This window comes from Rhineura floridana, chromosome 15, assembly GCF_030035675.1.
Source record: "Rhineura floridana isolate rRhiFlo1 chromosome 15, rRhiFlo1.hap2, whole genome shotgun sequence".
Taxonomy (NCBI): Eukaryota; Metazoa; Chordata; class Lepidosauria; order Squamata; family Rhineuridae; genus Rhineura; species Rhineura floridana.
Genome location: NC_084494.1, coordinates 27,935,804 through 27,957,635, shown reverse-complemented (window position 1 = coordinate 27,957,635; position 21,832 = coordinate 27,935,804). Strand labels below are relative to the sequence as shown.

The 21,832-nt window shown below is 42.9% G+C and overlaps 1 protein-coding gene across 2 annotated transcripts; it reads right to left on the bottom strand.

Moving 5' to 3' along the window:
• Positions 1-5,738: 5,738 nt before the first annotated feature.
• Positions 5,739-12,344, bottom strand: LOC133370791 (epithelial membrane protein 1-like). 2 transcript variants are annotated; one of them, XM_061597613.1, is made up of 4 exons: positions 12,110-12,344; positions 10,288-10,428; positions 9,038-9,160; positions 5,739-6,282 (listed from the first exon to the last, which is right to left on the bottom strand). In XM_061597613.1, exons 1-4 carry the CDS (start codon positions 12,288-12,290, stop codon positions 6,230-6,232), a joined length of 498 nt encoding a protein of 165 aa, XP_061453597.1. In that variant the 5' UTR covers positions 12,291-12,344; the 3' UTR covers positions 5,739-6,229. The 2 variants fall into 2 exon arrangements, with proteins under 2 accessions (XP_061453597.1, XP_061453598.1); XM_061597614.1 differs by having other exon boundaries at positions 10,288-10,345.
• Positions 12,345-21,832: the final 9,488 nt, after the last annotated feature.

Here is a 21,832-nt window from a genome sequence, read left to right as displayed (position 1 = left end):
AAAAAATAAATCCTCATGAATATTCATCAGCATTTCAATGCAAATGCACATTTTCCTATACAGGTTTGAGTAATGTATACATTTTTGAAAGCAATTTCCCCTAATATAATGCGTGTATATATATATATATATATATATGAGAACTTCATCACGAAATTCAGAGAAGTCTCATCGCCAGTCAGGTTTCCCAGCATTAAACACAGAATTGACGATCAAGAAAGCAGGACTCCCGTCCCCTTTTCCTCTATACATACACGACCCCGGAAAGCAGTTTACAAGCACATTGATTGAATGAATAAATGAATACTGGTTGGTATTCAACCATAATATTAAATCATGCTATTTGAATATGCTGTTCACAATTAGCGTTTGTCACATATATGCTTTGCAGTTAAACATGGGTAATTTTTCTACCTGAGTTTTAAAAATAAAGTAGGAATTGTTGTTAGGGACTGTTTGGGGCAAGAATACTTTTAGGAACGTCAGTGAACTTCCATGGTATCCAATCCAAAGAGTGGTGCCCCACCCTCTTCCACAATATTGCAGTGGATTTCAGGAGACCCGCCTATCGGATCACGCACTGCAGCCAGTTGGAGCAGCAAAATGTTTTCTCCTGGCCCTGTAGGTTCAGGCATTGTTGGACCATCACTCCCAGCCAGCACGGCCAATGGTCAGCGCTGATAGGAGTTGTAGTCCAACAAAACCTGGAGGGTGAAAGCTTCCTCATCCCTGCTGTAGATCATTGCCTACTCTGCAACAGAATGAGTTGCTCTCTTTTAAAAAGAGTATTTCAGACAATACTAAATTCAAATTCTCATTTCATGTGTTAGTAAAATAATAATACCGATTTTCATTTCCCCCCTATATACCATACCATTATCCACTCGCAGGGGCCTGCAGCCATATTTTTGCGAACAGAGAATCCACAGGCCAGCATTAAAAACACCTGAATCAGTAGTAGCTATTGTCCAGCCATAAGATACCTGACATAACATGAGCAGCATGATATTAATGAGGGAAATGAAACAACCTATGGCCCTGTAGAGATTCATTGGGTCCAGTGATGGGATCAGCTTTCCCTTTATTTCCTTTTAACCCAATCCTTGCTTCGCCTTAACGCCACCCTAAAACAACAGAGAGGGGTGGCAGGAAGTTTCGGAGCAGGAAAGACATCAGGTGAATATTCATATCCAGTCGTTGCCAAGTGTCACCGCCTTCATTCTAGAACTCCAACTGCCACGGAACTTGGAACAGAATTAAAGGCAAGGGCGAAGAGGAGGTCATTGCAAAACCATTGGAGCATATTTTTCAAGGGATTTGCTGTTTTCACTCAAAAGTCCCATTAAATTACAGCGCAATCCTAACCATGTCTACTCAAAAGTACCTATACAGCTCTTCCATTCAGAGAGAATGAGTGTGTGAGAGTTTGCTAGTGAACATGCTGTTGACTTAACTGCTTCCTTTATAGCAGGGATGGGGAATCTTTTGTAACCTGAGGGACACGTTCTTCCATGGGCAAACATGGGTGAGTGGGGCAAAGGTAGGCAATACAATGGATGTGACTCTTGCCTTTGTATAACTGGGTACTTTCCAGCTTACACACACACCCCATCCAGGCAAGCTAAAGGCATTATCACAGTTCAATGACACATTCTAGCCAGCGGAATGCTCTAAAGGACAACACAGAACAGGACAGTAAGAGGTGTGGCCTAGGCCACATCCACACCAGACATTTATTCCACTTTAATCAGTCATGGCTTCTGGCTTTCTTCAAAGAATCCTGGGAAGTGTAGTTTGTGAAGGGTGCTGACAGTTGCCAGGAGATGCCCTATTCCCCTCACAGAACTGCAATCCCCAGAATTCTCTGGGAAGAGGGGCTGACTGTTAAACTGTAAGATTGACCAAATCTATTTTTACCCTAGATTTCCTATTTCATCAAACACATCCTTAAATATGAGACTGACACCATCTCTGTTATCTTTTCGGCGCCTATTGAAGACTTTCCTCTTTCAACAAGCCTTTTGAGACCTATCCCAGTCTGCATCTGTGTTGGAATTGCTTTTTAATATTTTCTTAAACTTTCTTTTTTAAAAATGTTTTTAATCTTAGAAGATGTTTTCATAGCTTTTTTTAAGTAACATTTTTGAAGGTGTTTTGTTTTAATGTCTTAAAGTTTGTTTTTATGATGTTTTAATGTTTTTAGTGCTTTTGTTTGACTCCCTGGGCTCCTTGCTGGGAGGAAGGGCAAGATATAAATCAAATAATAATAATAATAATAATAATAATAATAATAATAATAGGCAACATGGAGCACAAATGTTGATATCCAGCTTCTTTTAAAAAGAAAAAACTTAGTGCTTGTTGTTTGTGTCTGTGTGTTTCATAAATATCCTCTGGTTTTAAAACACAGAATGTGGTTTTGTGACTTTGAGTGGATCTCTGCATGCATGACTTCAGGGAAGACTACCAGAAAGGGTTGCCAGGTTCAGGGCCTGAGACTGACTGATCCTGGCAACCATTCATCCTTCCAAATGTGTGCTTCTCTGAATATTGCAATGCAGTTCTGTACAAATAATGAGTACAAAAATGCATATATTAGGGTAAATTGTGCATATAAAGGCTTGTATTGGTAAAAAATAACATCCAAAACACATTATATTAGGGGAAATTGCTTTGCAAAAATCCAGGGCCCCATTCAGTTGGGGAGGGGGCTGTACTCAGCCCTAGTATTTAGACTTCTTTAAAAATGTGAAATGCTTTGAGCAGAGATGTTTTTGTAGAAAATCAACTATGACTATTGTCACCACTGCCTCCTCTTTCCCTGTTATATCCAGAGAGACCCATCCGCTCACCTGCCAGTAATGGGATTGTTTTAGAGGACACTGGTATGTGAGGGTCAATAGAGAGGAGCTGAGGTCACCCATTATAATGGAGAGGCCCATGGACATGAGGGACATGCTAAGGGTTCACACAAAACTGGAGCTGCTGGCAGAATTTAGACATGACCACTAACGTCTAAGCATATCTGCATTTAAAGTAAACCCTGTTGTTCTTAGTGGGTGAGCCCAGAATTGCAGCTTTCAGCTGCTATCTTGAATTCCAGCACACTAGTCACCATTCCAGGGCCAATTCAAGGTGCTCACATGACTGTTTAAAACCCAAAACAACTTAAGCCCCAAATATCTGAAAAACCGTCTCCATCCTTATCAAGGGTTGTAGCCAACCAAGTCAGACTAGACGCATTGAAATCAATACACTAAAGTTAGTCATGTCTAATAACATCTGTGGGTGTACTCTGAGTAGGAGTAGCATTGAATCCCACCTTAAATCTGCAGAGCGGACTCTCTTGGTAGATGTGGCACTCTCCAACATGTGGAGAATGGCAGCCCAGAAGAGGGCTAAATTGTGGAACTCCCTCCTCACAGAGGGGTGTCTACTCACACCATCATTATTCAGCTTCCGCCATCTGCTGAAGACACACCTCTTTACCCTGGCCTTTGACGGTTAAGGTATTTTGCCTTGTGGGACTAGGGATGGGTGAGAAATTTCAGGGGTGGGGTGGGGGAGTTCGAGCTGGCCTGCTGGCCAGAGAAGGTTCCCCACCCCTGTATCAGAGTTTTACGGCAGCATGCGTATTGCCAACATAACTGAGGCTGCATACACACCATATATTTGATAGATCTGAAACACATTTAACGCATATTTCCCACCCCTAAAAGAATCCTGGATACTATACTTTGTTAAGGGTGCTGGAACTGTAGCTCTGTGAAGGGTAAACTACAGTTCCCAGGATTGTTGGAATGAAAAACATGTGCTTTAAATGTATGGTGTGTATACGCAGCCTGAGTTCAAACAGTTTGACTGCAGGGTGTATAGCACCTGGATTTACTAATATACATACAGCTTTCAGGCCGTTGTGATGCCCTGTCCACTTGTTTCGCCACTCCCACACACACAAACATGCATTTGATGGGCACCAGGTGAGCCTGTTGGCCTCACCTCCACCTGCACACCCCTGTCTCTGTTCCTGCCGCCCCTCACATGTTGGAGGTTGAAGTTCTCTGCAGCATGGAACTGGCTCTACTTGGCAAGGCTGCCTACCTGCAATGGCAACTACCTGTGCACTGCTCAGTGTGGCCAACAGTGACAACCTGTCTCAGTCTGGCGTTAATAGCTATCGTTATCTCATTGACCTCATTTATGAAACTGTGTTCCAAGTTGACAAATGCCACTATTCCCTTCGGTCCTGATATTCATCATTAGACAAATAAATGATGTTGGTAAATGCTCAGCACATGGAATTCTCTGCTCTGGTCAGAATGAATCAGGAATCTCTCCAGGTCACCTCTCTCTCCAGCCCTGGTTTGCCCCCTCCTTTTTGCCTGGCTGGAGAGAGAGAGAGAGAGAGAGAGAGAGAGAGAGTAGAAACAGCTCCACTGTACAAAGGTAAAATTAACATTTGTTGCTCCACCCACTTTTGCCTCTAGCCCAGCCCATTGCTGGCATGCATGTGGCTCCCAGAACATTGCCCAGAAAGTAATGAGGCCCTCCAGCCCAAAAAGGTTTCCCATCCCCGATCTAGAAGAAAGTGCTGGGAGATGTCATCTGAGAGTTTTGAGTCGGTTTGCATCCATATCCCAATGACCCCTTGCTCCACCTCTCCTCTTCATCCAATCCAGGCACAGAAACTGACTGCTTGCAGTCATAAATGGACCGGATGATGGTGAAGAAAGTGAAGCTCCATCTAGATAAGACTGAGGTGCCCTTGATTAATGACTTCCCAAAGCAAGGGAATGGTATTCTTCCAACTTCCTCTTGACAGGGCTGTTCCTCTTTAAGGAGCAGTGTTGCAGCTTAGGGGTGCCTTGCGTCAATCGTAGCTCTGGGGTGGTGCATAGTTGCCACCTATAACTTCTCATGCCTTTCCCCAACATCAGTCAGACTACTGCATAGGAACATAAGAAGCTCTCTTATACTGACTCAGATTGCTGGTCCATCTAGCTCAGACGTGTCTACTCTGACTGGCACTGGGTCTCCAGGGTTCCACAGAGAGGACATCTCTGGCCCTACCTAGAGATGCCAGGGATTGAACCTGGTGCCTTCTGCATGCAAACCAGAGGCTCTACCCTGAGCCACAGGCATTCCCCCTAAGCAACTGAATCAATCTCTTCCTGGAGAGAGATGACCTGGCAACAGCTGGTTTCTAGTAACGTTGAGGTGAAACAACTGTAATGTGTGTGTGTGATTGTGTGGTAACCTTTGAAAAGTGTCAAAAACTTCAAGAGGTGTAAAACACAGCAGCCAGTTTATTAACTGACAGGGCTGGTTCCAGGTCTTTGGGGGACCCTCCAGCAGGATGCTCCCAATAAGCCCCGCTCTTTCTTCCTGCAATTTCCTATTTGTTTCCCTCCAGAAAGAGAGAAAAGCAAATGAGCTGGCATGCAATGGTGTCTTCTGTTATTTGTGTTCACTCTCTTTGCTTTCTGGGCCAGAGAGACATGGTGGCAATGGCAAAAGGAGCTGAAACAGGACTAGTCGGGCTGTAGTAAACAAGAGTGGGGCCCAGCTGGGGAATGGGCCTTGGCATGTGCCTGAAAATGCCAGTGCCTGACACCAGCACACTTAACTAGAGGTGTACTGTACAGGGTGGTGGGTAGAAATAATGAATCAACCAATCTATCAAGACTCATTTCATAAGGTTTTATCAATGAAAGCATGTGCATCAATGATATGGGGTGGGAAGATGTGAAGGAACTGAAGGTCAGGTGCCCATGCACTATGTGTTGTGCAAAGTTCAGATATATATATATCTGGGATTTGCAAAGTTCAAAGATATATATATTTGGTACTGGTTGGGTGGAAAGTGTGGGGGCCAATTGTAAGTGGAACCAGAGTCTATAATGGGAAGAGCCAGAGCCAATGACAGGCAGAGCCAACTAATTCTAGTTTTGTCCCCATTCCCTTCCTTGATGAGTTCTCCAAGGGCAAAACGGATACTAAAGAGGAGGAAGCAGACAGCCAGGGCCACCTCCCTGGGCTGGTTGTAAGTAAAGCAGGCAGGGAAGGGCTGAAGGTAGACTAAGCTTGGTGGGGTAGTGCCCCATTCACCCAGATGGACCAGTCTCCAGTGATTCCTAGTCCGTCTGCAAGAGCTCAGGCTCCATCTCATTCCTTCCCATCCATTTCAGAGGAGTTCCTGCTAGGTTTCTGATGAAGTTTGCCAATGATGTCATGAAGCTTCTTCTCTTTTGTGGAATATCTCATTAACCATTGCTATTGTAGCTGTGGACAAGAGAGAACAGGAAAGTGTATCAGCACCTCACAGACCTGTTTGCTGGAGACAACCCTTCAATGCGGCATGCAAATAGTGCCCATGATCCCCAACCTGAATTCAGCAAAGTTCTGGCAGCTGGTTGAAAACTTCACTCAAACGCCTTTCTGTCCTGGTTCAGTGATGGTTCATTAAGGCAATGGTCAGTAGGCTTATCTACCCTAAGGGAGGGCAAAGGAAGACTGGGATCTACTGGTGGACTTCCAAAGGACCTGCACTAGATCAGCAAGTTTTCTTGCAACAACAAGATGACATTAGGCAGCAGAAATGAAGAATGCTAATCAAGAGTGGGACTTCCGTAGGAAAGGACTGAGCTCGGTTCAGTGCTGACACTAAAAACAAATTCCTGGGTTCACAATGTGCTGTGAGATACCCTTCTCTTTGGTTCTAACTCTCTGGCTACAGACCAGGGTTGCCAGGTTCTTGGCCTGAGACTGATCCTGTATCTTTAGGAGAACAGAAAGTCAGCCAAGTGCAGGTGTTCTTGCAACACTGTAATGGGAAAAACCACAAGGTGGAATTCTCCCTTCCCCCTGCACAACTTTTAAAGATACAGAAGACCTCTTGGTTGCCAGGCCCAGAGTTGCAAGAACACCTGCACTTGGCTGACTTTCTCTTCTCCTAAAGATACAGGATCAGTCTCAGGCCGTGAACCTGGCAACCCCACTACAGACACATTAGCTGCTTCAGAAGTAGTCAGACCGTTTTCTCTGCCTTCTGTTTAAAACATGTTTAAAATGCATTTGCCCATGGCTGGACACATCTCCCTTCCCCGCTGCTGATCTCAGATCACTTAGGACCACCCACAGCAAAGTGTTGAGGCAATCATTGTCTCTGCCCAACCTACAGCAAAGCATTTTCATTAGGCACATCACTGAGTGGCAGCGAGTTGATCTACCAAACAGTTTTGATTTCAGCTTCAAGCTGATTTCCTGGAGAAACACACTTGAGGTGCATTTCCCTGCGGCTTGGAGTTACAAGGGGCAGAGTTTGACTAGTATCATGTGTCTCTGACTTCAGAAAACAGAAATGGATATGCCAGCACAACTGCAAGTGTGTCTCTGCCCTATGTCTTTTGCACATCACTCAGGCCCCATCTGCACTATACATTTAAAGCAGTATAATACCATTATAAAAATCATGGCTTTCCCCAAAGACCCTGGGAACTGTATTTTTTTTAGGGTGCTGAGAGTTGTTAGTATAGCCCTATCCCCCTCACAGAGCTACAGTTTCCAGAGTTCCCTGAGAAGAGGCACTGACTGTTAAGCCACTCCAGGAATTGCAGCTCTGTGAGGGGAATGGGGACCTGGCTTCCTTCTCACACTGCAGAGTGTCTCTAGTAACTCCATATTACAACCAACCAAGAGAACCAAGATTGCTTATAGCAGAACTAGCCAATGTGGTGCCCTTCAGATGGTTTGGACTGCAACTCTCATCAGCCCCAGCCAGCATCCCCAGTGGTCAGGGATGATGGGAGTTGTAGCCCACAACATATTGTTGTGTGCATCCCAATCCTCAAGTGTTAAGAGACCTCCAGAGGTTCCAGCATTTACCCAGAGTTCTGTTTCTTTGGAATGATACTGGATACTGTGGTGTCTTTAGGATATATGGTTTTATTTACACATATATGCAACCTAAGCACAAGATGGAAGGGTTCTCAGCATCAACAGTCCAACAGATCTTGCTTCCCCATTACGCTTCCAGGGAGGTGTCCCAAAGGCATGGCCTTGGATTCAGCACAGAGAGCAAGACTGTCTCTCTTTCCCACTCCCACGTCAAATTCACTCACACACAGGCTACCTCCTGGCCCCAGGATGGGTGGGGAGGCCTACCCTTCTTAGAAGAGCATCATTTGCCAGATGTTCCTATGGCAGCACATCTCCTCTTGACCAATCTTTAGACATGTTAAACCAGGTACTTAACAGGTCCATCCAGGGCTGGTTCTAAAGGGCAGCCAGGTTGGGCACTGGCCTGAGGGCCCCAGAGCTACAGGAGCCCCTGAGGGGCCCCTGAGGGGCCCTCCTCTCCCTTTCCACGATCCGTACCCCCCCACGCCCCCACTTACCTGTCAGCTGGCTTTTTAGCATTGCCCTTAATGAAGATGGTGGCCGCTGCTTCCCTAATGTACTGAAGCCGCTGCCACCATCTTAGTTGATGGCAGAGATGTGTGTGCATAGCACGCACGTGTGCCATCAACAAAGATGGCGGCGGAGGCTTCATTCCCCTTAGGAAAACCGCGGCTGCCATCTTCATTAAGGGCAATGGTAAAGATTAGACAGGCAGGGGGGCCATGGAGGGTGAGCGGGGGGGGGGAGCTGCGCGCACACGTGTGTATGCACACACCCACCCACCCACCCACCGGGAGGCCAGGGCAAGCTGAAGCCCAAGGGCCCCTGCATGCCTGGAGCCGGCCCTGGGTCCATCAACTTAACAAAGACACTGTGACCAGTTCAGTGGATTCCTTTACTGCAGACTCCATCTATACAGACACAGAATTTCAGGCTTGGAGGACTGTACCCAAAGTCATCATCCATACCCACCACCACCCCAATCCTATAACTGTATGAAGGATGCCACACTGGTTTATAGTGATCAAACACTCCAGGAAATGCAAGGAGATGCAATCCTGAAAGAAGCTGCTCTTGTTATCAAAATGGATGCAAGCCTAAGGACTGCTTGGAATATTTCTGCCTCTTTTTCACTCACCTGCAGCAAGGGAAAGGGGAAAGCAGCACCAGGCCAAGAAAAAGGACCAGCCATGGAACGCTAGAGGAAAATTGCGAGTGTATCTCCCTGTGTACACGCTCATGCCAATCATTGTACCCATCACTAGAAAGGAGCAAGTGGAAATGTATTAATAGTGACTCCTACCAGAGCTGGCCAGCAGGCACATTCTTACCTACCAGAGCCCCATGGCCCTGTTGAGCCAAAAGTGGCAGAAACGTTGGGTAGAAATATTTATTTTAAATTATTTATTTAACAGGCTTTGTATACAAGTGCCACCTCATGCGTGTTCCACACTTGTAAGGAACCAATGTTTTGGTGTGGCAGCTCCACACCTCTGGAACTCTTCTCCCATTGACATGAGTCAGGCACTTTCCCTGTATGCTTTTCAGCACCTGTTAAAAATGTTGCTGATGGGTATTTTAATTTGCAATATTAGCTTAAAATGGATCTTTTTAACTGCTGATTTTATTCATTTTACTTTTTTGTACACTTATTTTTAACATTGATTTTTACCATTTGAATGTGTATTCTATGTTCTTTGTAAACTGCTTAAAGATTTTATTTACTGTTAAGCAGAATACAAATTCTGTGAAACAAACACACCGTTTCATCGTAGAAACCTTGAAGCGGTCAACATGAAATATAAAATACACACTAAAATTATTGATAAAAGTCAGAAGTTAAAAGCAACTTGACCTAAAAATGTCTATAATGAATGAATGAATGAATGAATGAATGAAAGAAAGAAAGAAAGAAAGAAAGAAAGAAAGAAAGAAAGAAAGAAAGAAAGAAAGAAAGAAAGAAAGGAAGAAAGAAAGAAAGAAAGAAAGAAAGAAAGAAAGAAAGAAAGGAAGAAAGAAAGAAAGAAAGAAAGAAAGGAAGGAAGAAAGAAAGAAAGAAAGAAAGAATATAAAGGTCCAAGAAATCCTATTGCAATGGTTCCTAAACCTTCCTCCCCTCCAGATCACTTGAAAATTGCTGAGGCTCTTGTTGGACCACTTAATGATTTTTCTGCCTGTTGTAGCAATTATAATGCGCTGTGCTAGATGCTTATTATTTTAATTGTATTTGTATTGCTGCTTTTATTTCTTACATGTTGATTTTGTTGTATGGCCATTTGAAGTCCACAGGGCTGGCATTTTTGCTACTTAAAGAACTGTATTGGAGGAACTGGAAGAGGTTGCACCATGCTAGAGTTGGGGAGAGGGGATATTCTGTGTCTGTGATACCTGATAGTAAACCTGCATTGCGCACAAATCTGTGCATCAGCTCCTTCTTTCCGCATATCTGTACGAGCAATGAAAGAATATTGCACGTAAATCCAGCCACTGCCCCCAAACTTAGGAATCCTAAAACAAACACATTATACACTGCAAAAGAGAAAAAAAGCGTTATTTGGTAACACTGAAAAAGGCTTCTTGCCTTCTACCACTGCCTTCTATGTAGGGATGGGGGAGAAATGGTGGGGTTAGGGATGTAAGAAAGCATCCATTTCTGTTCCAGCCCATGTTCGTCACAGGCAGCGCTGTTTACATTCTGCTGCACTTCAGCTGCTGGAAGAAACATGATTCACCTTGTCGACTGTGGAGGAATTTTACATAATTAACTACATAACTAATAGGCACCTGTTTGGCCCTTGTGAGATCGGGATGCTGGGCTAGATAGGCCATTGGCCTGATCCAGCAGGCTCTTCATAGGTTCTTAGGTTCAATGCAACATGAAGGGGGGGGATACACATCATTTGCAGAGTGAAAACAAGAACAAATTCGTATTCAGTGGACTGGTTTTCATTCTGGACATGGAACAAATAAGCAAACATCGGCAATGTCCATCCCCATTTCCATCTGAAATCTCTGACCTCCCTAGTTGGTATCAGGATCCAGGGTCCTGGTAATGAGGGAGATGATGGCAACAGCAGCTGCTGTACCTGTCTCATGCCCAGCCCTTTACAAGGTAGCAGCAACTGGGCTTTTTGTTGTTCTCTGTGGCTGTGGCCCTCTTCCCCTCCATATTCTTCAGGAATGAGGCATTTAAAAAAAGGAAGTCTGTTGTTTGTTTGTTTATTAAATTTATATCCCGCCCTTCCTGCCAGAAGAGATCTAGGGCGGCAAACAAAAACACTAAAAGTACTTTAAAACATCTTAAAAACAGAAGACTTTAAAACATATTAAAACAAAACATCTTAAAAACATATTTTTTAAAAAAACAACTTTAAAAACATCTTTAAAAGCAGTTCCAACACAGACGCAGGCTAGGATAAGGTCTGTACTTAAAAGGCTTGTTGAAAGAGAAAGGTCTTCAGTAGGAGCCAAAAAGATAACAGAGATGGTGCATGTCTAATATTTAAGGGGAGGGAATTCCAAAGGGTAAATGCCATAACACTGAAAATCCACTTAATATGTCCTTCTTTGTGTGTCCCCTCTGAGTGAGGTGCTTGGGTGGTGAGAGGTTCCCCATGCTTCATTTACCTCGATGTTCCCCAATCTGGTGCCCTCCAGACATTGTTGGACTATAACGCCCACCATTTCTCACCACTGACTCTGGTGGCTGGTGGCTGATGGGAGTTGGAGTCCAAAACATACGGAAGGCACTGGGTTGTGAAAGGTTTCTCTAGGTATAACTCTGGATGGGGGCAGTAAGATTAGGCACTACTTTCTATTCAGGCCTGAGAGGAGGGCTAGCAAGTAGAGTTGCCAACTCCCAAGGCAGAAACTGGTTTTGCCTCCTTCTATGGCTTTGAAAGAAGCTTGATGTGCAAGAATTTGTACAGGGATGGGGAACCTGTGGCCCTCCAGGTGTCAATGGACTCCAACTCTCATAATCACTGACCATTGGCCATGCTGGCTGGGGTTGATGGGAATTGGAGTCCAACAACAACTGCAGGGCCACAGGTTCCCCACACCTGAATTATCAAGCAATGTTTTGTCACAGCATGCAGATAAGCATTCATGCCTGCCAGTACCTGTAGATCCAGTTGCTGTCAAAAGCACAGGATCAATGGTCAGTAAAACCTCAGGAGCTTAGCGTACTAATCACCAAAGTCCCACTCACCCCAATCTCGTTGCAAGGATTCACATTTCGACAGTAGACAGAACTTCTGCAGTCCTTCATAGTAATTGCCCCAAACAGTGGGCCGAACGATCCAGTTATTGGTGCACATGGCAGTGAGGAGCAGCGTGGAACTGAGCAGAGAGAGGCCCAGACTGATGACAGTGAGAAGGACCCGCTGCATTGCCAGAAGTCTCTACCTGAATCTTCAGGAAGCTGAGCTGGGATCTTGAGCAAAGCTCTTTGTTATGATCATGCAGGAATGCCCAGGGACAAATAATGTTCAGACAGATGCAAAGGTATTATTAAAGAGTGGCCCTGGGAAGCAAGCCACCATTATCTGGGTGCAAAGTGCAAGGTTTTCATTAACCAGGTTAAGGAGCAATGGCACAGTGGGTGAGCAATGGAAAGTTCTGCATGATGTCAGAATCAGGCCTCTAGTGGGTGGCACCTTACCCTTTGGAATTCCCTCCCATTAAACATCAGACACCTTCTCTATTTTCTTTTCAGTTCCTGCTAAAGATGTTCCTTTTTCAACAAGCCTTCTAAGTGTAGATCTTTAGTCTCATTGGTACCTGTATTGGATTTGAATTGGTTTCATGTATGGGCAGTTGTTGTTTTAAACTGTTTATATATATATATATAAGGTTGTATCCAATGTAGGGATGAGAAATTTGATTCAGTTCACATGTCAAGCCAAATCTATCAAATGAGCACTTTCTGAAACAATATGTGAACTGAAAAACAGCCATCCTTCGAAATTCGCACTTATCCAAATTTTGCAGTGCAGTTGTCCAACCAAAAAATGTTTACAAAAATCTATATGTTAGGGGAAAGGGTGCATAAAAATGAACATGAGTGAAAATAACAGAAAAATGCATTATATGATGAGAAATTGCTTGCAAAAGTGTGTACATGAGTCAAAACTGCCTACTAAATTGTGTTCATAAGGAGAAATTCACATTAAAATGCAGAATTTTCACGAGGATTTTTTTTTAAAAAATGCAAATTGCTGCAGAAATGTGGAGCACTGAATTTAAGACTGGAAAAATGAGAAGCTGAGGGAACGAAAACTGACAGATCTTTCCACCTCTAACCTGGACTCTGAAACATACACGTTGTTTCCAAGCAGTATTAGTTGCTGCGTCATCACCTCAAGGACTCAGGAGCGTGCTAGGCTTGAAAGAAATGCTGAGATGTTGTATATTGTGAGCAACCAGTCTGCTTATTTTTTTTTGCCCTGGATCTTCCAGAGATTCTCTTAACAAATACCTTCTTCTTTGGACGCATCATGAGAAGACATGATTCACTAGAAAAGGCAATAATGGTTTGCAACAAAATGCTATTGGAGGTTGCTGATTCATAGGGTCGCCACAAGTCGTAATCGGCTTGAAGGCACGTAACAATAACAAAAGTAGACACTGTCATGTCTGAAATGGTTTCCTCTCTTTCCAGCTTCACTCTGAATGTTTTGACTTTTTAAATGCAGAACAAAAAAAAGGGTAAGAGACAGACCTCTTGCAAACAACAGAAAATAACCCCAGTGGGAGGGGGAAAAGTCCATTATAAATGTGCAAGAGTAATATATAACTGAAAGAAGTCCCAAGAGTGAGAAACAATAATGGTTGATAACACAGAATTATTCTTTTATTACTGAAAAAAACACAATGTTACAAAATAATTGTATATTCACAGAATGCTGATTATGCATTTGTGAGAAATTGATCTTCTGGTGGGGGATCACCTACGCTCTGAAACTCCTTGCCTGTTGATATCAGGTAGCTGCCTTCCTTGTACTGTTTTCGATGCCTACCAAAAACGTTTTTGTTTATGGAAGCCTACTCAGATGTGCAATTACATTATGTTTATTTCTTGATAAAAATGTTGATTTTATCTATATTTTGATCATTTTATTTTGTCTGCTGTTTTAATTGCTTTTTAATGAATAATTTATACTATTTTCTGTAAACTGCTTAAAGATTTTTTAAAATTGTCGTTCAGGGGCATATAGGCATTGTGCTTAATAAATAAATAATGATAACTGTTGTTCCATTGGTGTGGAAATTGTGATTGTTTCTTCCTACGTGAACTTTGGATGATTATACTCTTCATGTTTGTATTAATAATAGACAAATTATGAAGAGGATTAAGTTGAAAAAGATTTTTGCCAGCTACCTGTCACCATTGTCCACGACTGAAGCAAGGAACAATATTAATTATGTGCATAGTTATTCTGCCGCATTACTGTTTTTTTCAATGAAACATTGCATTTTATGCCTTTGTTGTTGTTCTGTCCTTTTATTTCACTTATATTTTTGAATATTTGTACATGCCTTTTTTAAAAAAGATCAGTTCTTACAAAACTACTGACAGGTGCCCAGTTGGACCAGGGTCTCATCAAGATGCCCTTGTTTACACAGGCATTCCCTTGATTTCTCAGTGTGACTCTCCTATTTTAATTGCTGTGTTGCTTTAATGAAATCATTTTATTGTGTATTTTAATGACGGATGCTTATATGTTAAAGGTTTAATGGGATTGTTTTATTGTGTATTACATATTTATGTTTTAAGGTTTGTGTAATAGGTTCTTTGCAAATCGCTTAGAATCCTATTTTGGCAATCATCGCTATATAAAGAAATAAAATGGAATCAGTTTCTCTTCCAATCTGGGTCACTTTTGCAAATGTTCATTTGTACGTCTGTGCCATCTGGTTTCCGGACTGATCTGTGACTTTGGGCAGGGGGGTTGCCTCTTATCTTACTTAAAAGGAGTGTTTCCTTTTACTGTTGTTGTACCCTTTTAACACAGAAAAAACCAAAAGTATTGCAAGGCTCTCTCAGCATCATCTCACCAGCTATGGCCCTACCTTAGAAGCTGGGCTGTAGCTCAGTGGGAGAACATCTGCTTTGCGTGCAGAAGGTCCGAGGTTCAATCCCTGGCATCTCCAGGTAGGATTGGGAATATCCCTAGTTTGAAACCCTGGAGAGCCTCTGCCAGTCAGTGTAGACAATACTGAGCTCGATAGACCAATGGTTCCTATGTTCCTATGTACGCTCACTGGTGCGGTTTGCGGGAGACACTACAACATGTCACACTGCATCACTCTCGAAGTATTCCAGAAAGGATGAGTGGCAGGAAGCTGTGCAAGGCTGTTTCCACAGCTTCCTGCCAGAAAGATCCAGCAAGGTAAGCAGCAACCCCCTCCCAACATTTTTGGAGAATTTTCCCTCCCCCCCCACCCCCCACCCCACCTCCAGAAAGCTGTGATCAAAAATTGGGAAAGCATTTTTACAGGGGGAAATGTTTGAGGAAGCTTGGAAGGAAAGTTCAGCCCATTGTTTTATTGTTGGTGTTGGAGTTATATTACAAACTATCTTAAGTCGTTTCTATAGAAAGCTGGGATATATCTCCTTGTTTTTGTTGTAAACTGCCCTGTGGTACATGCAAAGAGTGGTATATAAAGTGAATGAATGAATGGATGTTCTGGATTATATCCAATGTCCTTCTAAGAGCAGATCCATTAAAATTAATGGATATTACTAACTTAGGTTCATTAATTTCAATAGGTAGACTCTATGTAGAACTAGCATGGGATACAACCCTACATTTTTTAATGCTTATTACCCTGTAAGCCATCTTGGGCCTCCGTTAGAAAATGTGGAGTAGAAAGATCTTCAATGAAATAAATCCACCATTTATTTTTCAGAGTGTTTCATCAATGCAAACTTGTACAGTGGTAATGCAGAAGCAAGAGAAGACACAAATGATCTAAAGTGGCTGAATATGCATATACATTCTTCTCTGTAACGCTCCCAGCGCCTCAATCTCACTTTGGAAACAATACCAAGTAACTTAGAACTTCAAAATCTGTGGAGAAATTCAGATGTGGAGAATGTGGGAAGCATTTGCAGTCCATGAGATCAGGTTCTCTATCATGTTCCTTCTCATCCATTTCAAAATAGTTCCTGCTAGGTTTCTGATGGAGTTTACCCCAAGGCTCACTCTCCTTCTTCACTTTTGTGTAATACCTGGTATAACGTTGTCACAATTGCTGGGAGGAGAGAAAGAGAGAATGAATGCATGAAATGTAGCAGAATTTCAGGGACCTGCTGGAGATTAGAGCCTATCCCAAAATATAGGAAAGCATTTACACCAGTGGTAGGGGACCTCCAGCCCACAAGCCAAATTTGGCCCAGCGCTGGCCCCAGTTTTATCCACAAGTCTGTTTTCACCAGACTGAAACCTCCCTGCCCTACACTGGATATTTCATGCAACATCAGGAGTGTAGCAGGTACAGACATGGCTGGATCCACTGATGGGAAGTGATTTCAATCTTGCTGGATAGGCTATGTGACTGAGTTCCCCATGGGGAACCTGATTGCACAGCCAATCCCTGCAGGAAGCAGGACTGAAATCACCCCCTATCAGCTGATAGGAAGTCATTTCAAGTCTGGTGATTAGTGGGGCTTCAAAGCACTGTACAGGGCTCCTGACAAGCCATGCATGGTGCTTTGAAGTCCCGACAGTCTTCACCTGATGTCACTGTGATGTCAAGTGATTGACAGGTGGGTGACCCCACCCACCTCTCAAATTTGTACCATGAGGGGTAGGAGAGATAAGGATCTGTGGACAGCAGGGATGAGTGTGCTGGAGATGAAATTAGTCTCACTTGTCTCTTAATTGCTCCTGTCCAAAATATGTACAGAATGCATCTTTTGGGGGTAATTTCTTGAAAAGCATATACAAACACTTATTTTATGAGGAGAATGTGTACAAAATGCACTCAGAATGTGTACAATTGTTTCATGCATTTTAAAAAAATCTGGAAAGAATGCGATAGAACTGCAAAAGTGACGCAGAATGAAAATCTGCAAAACTGACATGGAATGACCCATCCATCCCTGGACTCCAACTCCCACCATCTCCAGCCAGCATGGCCAATGGTCAAGAGTGATGGGTGTTGTAGTCCAAAAACATCAGGAGAGCCACAGGTTCCCCATTCCTGATCTAGCCCAAATATTGACAGGAAGATGTTATCCAGGTTACCAGGAAGAAATCCACTTTCTGTGATTTTAACTCACCAGCACTGAGAAAAAGGGGGAAACTGGACCAGGCAAAGTAGAAGGACCATCCGCGGAATTCTAGAGGAACGTCACTAGTGTATTTCCCTGTATACACAGACATTCCAATCATTGTAGTGAGTGCTAGGAAGAAGCAGGTGAGCAAGAATTAATGCCCCTTATATGCAGTACATGACTGTCCTTCTGTTCCAGCCCAGCCAAGGTATTCATTCATTCATTCATTCATTCATTCATTCATTCATTCAATTTATAACCTTCCTTGCCTCCCAAAGGAGTCCGGGGCAGCAAATATTTCTGTGATTAAAAAATACAATTAAAAGAAAATAAAAAGCATATTTATAAACTATTTAAAAATCTAAACACAATACAACACATCAAAAACAAATGTAAAAACAGATGTAACCAAATCATGTGTCTAGATAGGCCCGTCGAAACAGAACATTTTTCAGCAGGCATCTAAAAGAGTACAGTGATGGTGGTGCCTGCCTAATGTCAATAGTACAGGTGCTCCTTACAAATGTGCCAGAAAATGGTAGCACTTCTGTCCCGATTTTTAAAATTCCTTTCACAGTGAAGTACCTGTTGCATTAAGGAACCATGGCTTTTTTGGCCAATATACCAGCGTTTCATGCAACTGTCTTTCACACTGCTGCAATAAACAGTGCCTTGTTTCTATCCCTCATCCATTATACATATGCGCACTGCAGTTTCCCCATAATTCACTGTGTGAGTTAGTGTCTGAACACGGGGGGGTGGTGAGAAAAGGAGGAAGGGAATGCTACTATTGCATCTGTGCTGGAATACCGATCCAATTTTTGTTAGACAAAAAGAATTGATGTGCAACTAAAGGGTGGGAATTCACTGCATGCCAGGATGCGTGTGAGCAGCTGCAGCTAGGGCAATTCTCCCATGATCTTTCAGGATTCCACGCTTGCAAATAGATTGTTTCTGGTATTATTTATCACAAAAATTAGTGCTAAATTTCCACTATATTCTGCTAGATTTCTGGGACTAGCTTTTGTGTCATGTGAAAGGTCAAAAATAATGTGCAAATTACCAGGTAAGAAATCTTTGAAATAACAGAATAAAGTGTAGTGTGAAAGCAGCCTGGTTGACCACTGCGAGAAAGAGGGTGCTGGACTAAAGCCTTTGTTCTGATCCAGCAAGGTCTTTCTTATGTGCTTCCGTTATCCAAGAGGCAGAGTTAGATGCCCTCAGAGATCACCTCCCTCTGTTTTTTCATGAGTCATTGTTCTGCACACATCTCCTGATCGGAAGGAGAAAACACATAGCATTGGCTTGCACAGAGAGTCGACAGAAGGTTACCTCTGAATGCCAGTATTTCGGCTGTGTCTCTTTATTGGAAGTGATGGATTCATTGGGTTGTACCCAACTAAGGTTTACTCAGAGAAGACCCACTGAAATTAATGGATCCAAGTTAGTCATGCTCATGAATTTCAATGGGTCTTCTCTGGGTATGACTAAAATTGGATACAACCCATTGGAGCCTGGGTTAGGTATCAACCTTTGGCATGAGATCATGCAGACTAATGGATGTTTTCTACCTAAAATTGTGAAAAATGTCAAGGCATAATAAGAGGTATGGGAACATAGAAAGCTGCCTTATACAGAGTCAGACCATTGGTCCATCCGTCTCAGTGTTGTCTGCACTGACTGGCAGTGGTTCTTCGGGTTTTCAGGCAGGAGTCTCTCCCAACCCTTCCTGCAGATGATGGCGGTTGAACCTGGGACTTTCTGCGTGCAGAGCAGATCCTCTACCACTGAGCTACGACCCTTCCCCATTGACCATGCCATCCATCAAATTGGGTCTGTTGCATCTGCCAGACCATGACAAAATAGGATGTTCTGGGGACTTTTTTTGGCCAAGACTGAGTTTTGCTACCTCTCCTCAAAAAAGAAGTCCAGAGCAAACTGGGAAAATTGGAGAGGAGATAAATTGTGTCTGAGATACCTGGGAGGAGGAATGTCCTGCTAACCCACTTGTGTAACCCTTTGCTTTTCCTGCAGATGAAGAGGAGCATAAAAATAGCAGCACAGGTGAACCCGTACACGGCCCCCACCATTAGGAGTCCTACAACGAAGATGTTGAAGACTGCAGAAGAGAAAGGAGAACCAATTACAGAGGAGCAAAAGCTGGTAAAAACAGTTGGCAATCCTAGCAAAGAGTGGTATTATACTGGGCGTTTGGGGTTAGGGTAACAATGAACCACTTACCCCATCCTCGGGGCAGGAATCTGCATCCCCACGGTGCACAGATTTCCCACAGGCTTTCATTGGAAGGACCCAAAAAAGTCGGTCTTGTGACCCAGTGATTGGTATAGACTGCAGAGATTGTCAGGGAGGAGCCGAGCAGAAAGAGGATCAGGCTGATGAGCTTGAGAGGAAGAGACTGCCACATTGACAGAGGTCTTGGTCTGCAACTGGGGTACTCCTTCACCTAGAAAGGTGGAGGGAGGAAAAAAGAGGAACAGAAGGAAGCAAAACTGTTACTTCTTGGAGTATCCCCGGAAAGCAACCAGTCAATAGCCGGCTACAAAGAACAAGGATTTTCATCAGCCAGACTCACAGGAAGAATAATGTGGAGCTGGGACGCTGTTAGGGATGGAGAAATCTGACAATTTCGGTTCTCTGTTTCTCATTTTTCTAACCTTACATTCCACATTTCTGCAACAATTTTCTTTTTTAAAAAAAATCCTAATGAAAATACTTTAGCATTACAGTGCAAATTTCTCCTGATAAACATATTTTTGTATGCAATGTTGACTAATGTACACATTTTTGCAAGTGTTATTGTTATTGTTATTAAACTTATATTCCATCCTTCCTCCAGGCCCAGGATGGCAAACACATCAACAAAACAAACAACAACCAAAAGAAAAGCAATCCAAAAACAGTTTAAAACATTCTAAAACACAATTACAGTTAACTTTTTTTCATCCAGTGATGCATTTTCCGATGTCATTTTCACTACTATGTATTCATTGTAATGCACGCCTTCCCCTAATATATGCATTTTCAAAACATTAGTTGGAGAACTGCCTTGCAAAATTTGGGTAATTGCGAACTTTGAAGGATGGCTGTCTTTCAGTTCTCATATTGCTTCGGAAAGTGAATATGATAAGATTCGGCTTTAAATGAGAACTGAATTGAATTTCTCCCCCATCCCTATTAGAAATACATAGCATTTGTTTCACACTTCCCAGGGTAATCTCAATTAGCATGTTTAGCATTTTTCCCATAAGTCTATCCACTGTTTCCCTTACCATTTTGTCGGCTGGGTCTAACACACAGGTCTCCTTTTCCACTTTGCTGTTCTTTCGAATTTGTTGCTTAGCCAGTCAAATGTTCTTCTCCAGGAAATTCCTCAACTACTTCAGGATGTCAAACAATCTGTATTATTATTTGATCTTTGTTTAAAGACCAGCCTTGATCGACACCGGCAAACTCTCTCTCAAATGGTGAGCTGTATATATACTGTATATATACTGTAAAAGTTCCCCAACACTGGTCATGGTCATCTGACAGGGGAACTCCCCACTTATATCTGATGTAAAGATTGATATCTCCTCAATACAATTCGGCAGTTTCTAATTTGAATGATTTCCTATCCTTAAAGTTTCAGCATGCAGTTCCTGGAAAATCAGGGTAGGATGCCCTTCACATTTTAGTCTTCAATAACACTGGTATTTGATTTTGGTTTTTGCAAAACAAGTTTGTTGGCTTGGATGAAACTGTCTCAGGCTACCTGTTTACCATGGTTCAGCTACCTTTTCAAGAATTATGGATTATAGGATATAGGACAACCCTCTGTTTGAAGATATCCTCAGTTTTGGGGGTTTGCAAAGTAGAATCTGTGGTGCCCTCAGACACACACCCCTTGCAGTCCATGGAGGTTTGGAAGTTTGGGGGTTGGGTGCTTTTTTCATCTGTGTTTTAGAATGTCAACAGTTGTTCTCAGTTTCCTCCAGCCAAGGCTCAAACCACCAATGGGGGTGGATACAGTTGACCACAGCCCAGAGGAGCTTGGGTTGGCTGCAAGAAGCTCATTAACATAAGGGAAAGCACTGAGGCTTAACTACATATTATGCTTGAGGATGCTTATGCATGTTTTTTTTCCTTATATAGATTAGGCCGTTCCAGATAACTCTAAATTTTGCAGCTTCCTTTGTGGGTGGCAAAATTGCAGGGGTGGGAGAGAGATTTCTCCAATTTCAAGGTTGTGTTGATGCTGAAATTCATCAACATATTGAGAGGTATTATTATTAGTACTACTACTACTACTACTACCAATAATAATAATAATAATAATATACCAAGGGGTTCAAGGAACTGCACATGATTAGGAACACAGGAAGTGGTCTTATACTGAGTCAGACCCTTGTTCCATCTCGTTCAGTGCTGGCTACATTGATTGGTAGTGTCTCTCCAGGGTTTCAGACAGGGGACATTCCCAGCCCTACCTAGTGATGCTGGGGATTAAGCCTGAGAACTCCTACATGCAAACCAGTTCCTCTGTCACTCAGCTACAGTCCTCCCGCAGCCCCATTTTATTTTATTTTATTATTCTCTCCCCTCTATATTTTCTTCTCATAGCAAATCACTGAGGTAGGCTAGGCTGATAGT

Excerpts from the sequence above, each read along its gene's own strand:
- LOC133370791 (XM_061597613.1), bottom strand. The coding sequence starts at position 12,290 with ATGCAGCGGGTCCTTCTCACTGTCATCAGTCTGGGCCTCTCTCTGCTC. Across the intron at positions 9,161-10,287 it reads CAATGCAGGTTTACTATCAG|TGATGGGTACAATGATTGGC; the intron begins GTATCACAGACA and ends GCTCCTTTCTAG. Across the intron at positions 6,283-9,037 it reads TCCCCTTTCCCTTGCTGCAG|CTACAATAGCAATGGTTAAT; the intron begins GTGAGTGAAAAA and ends TCTTGTCCACAG.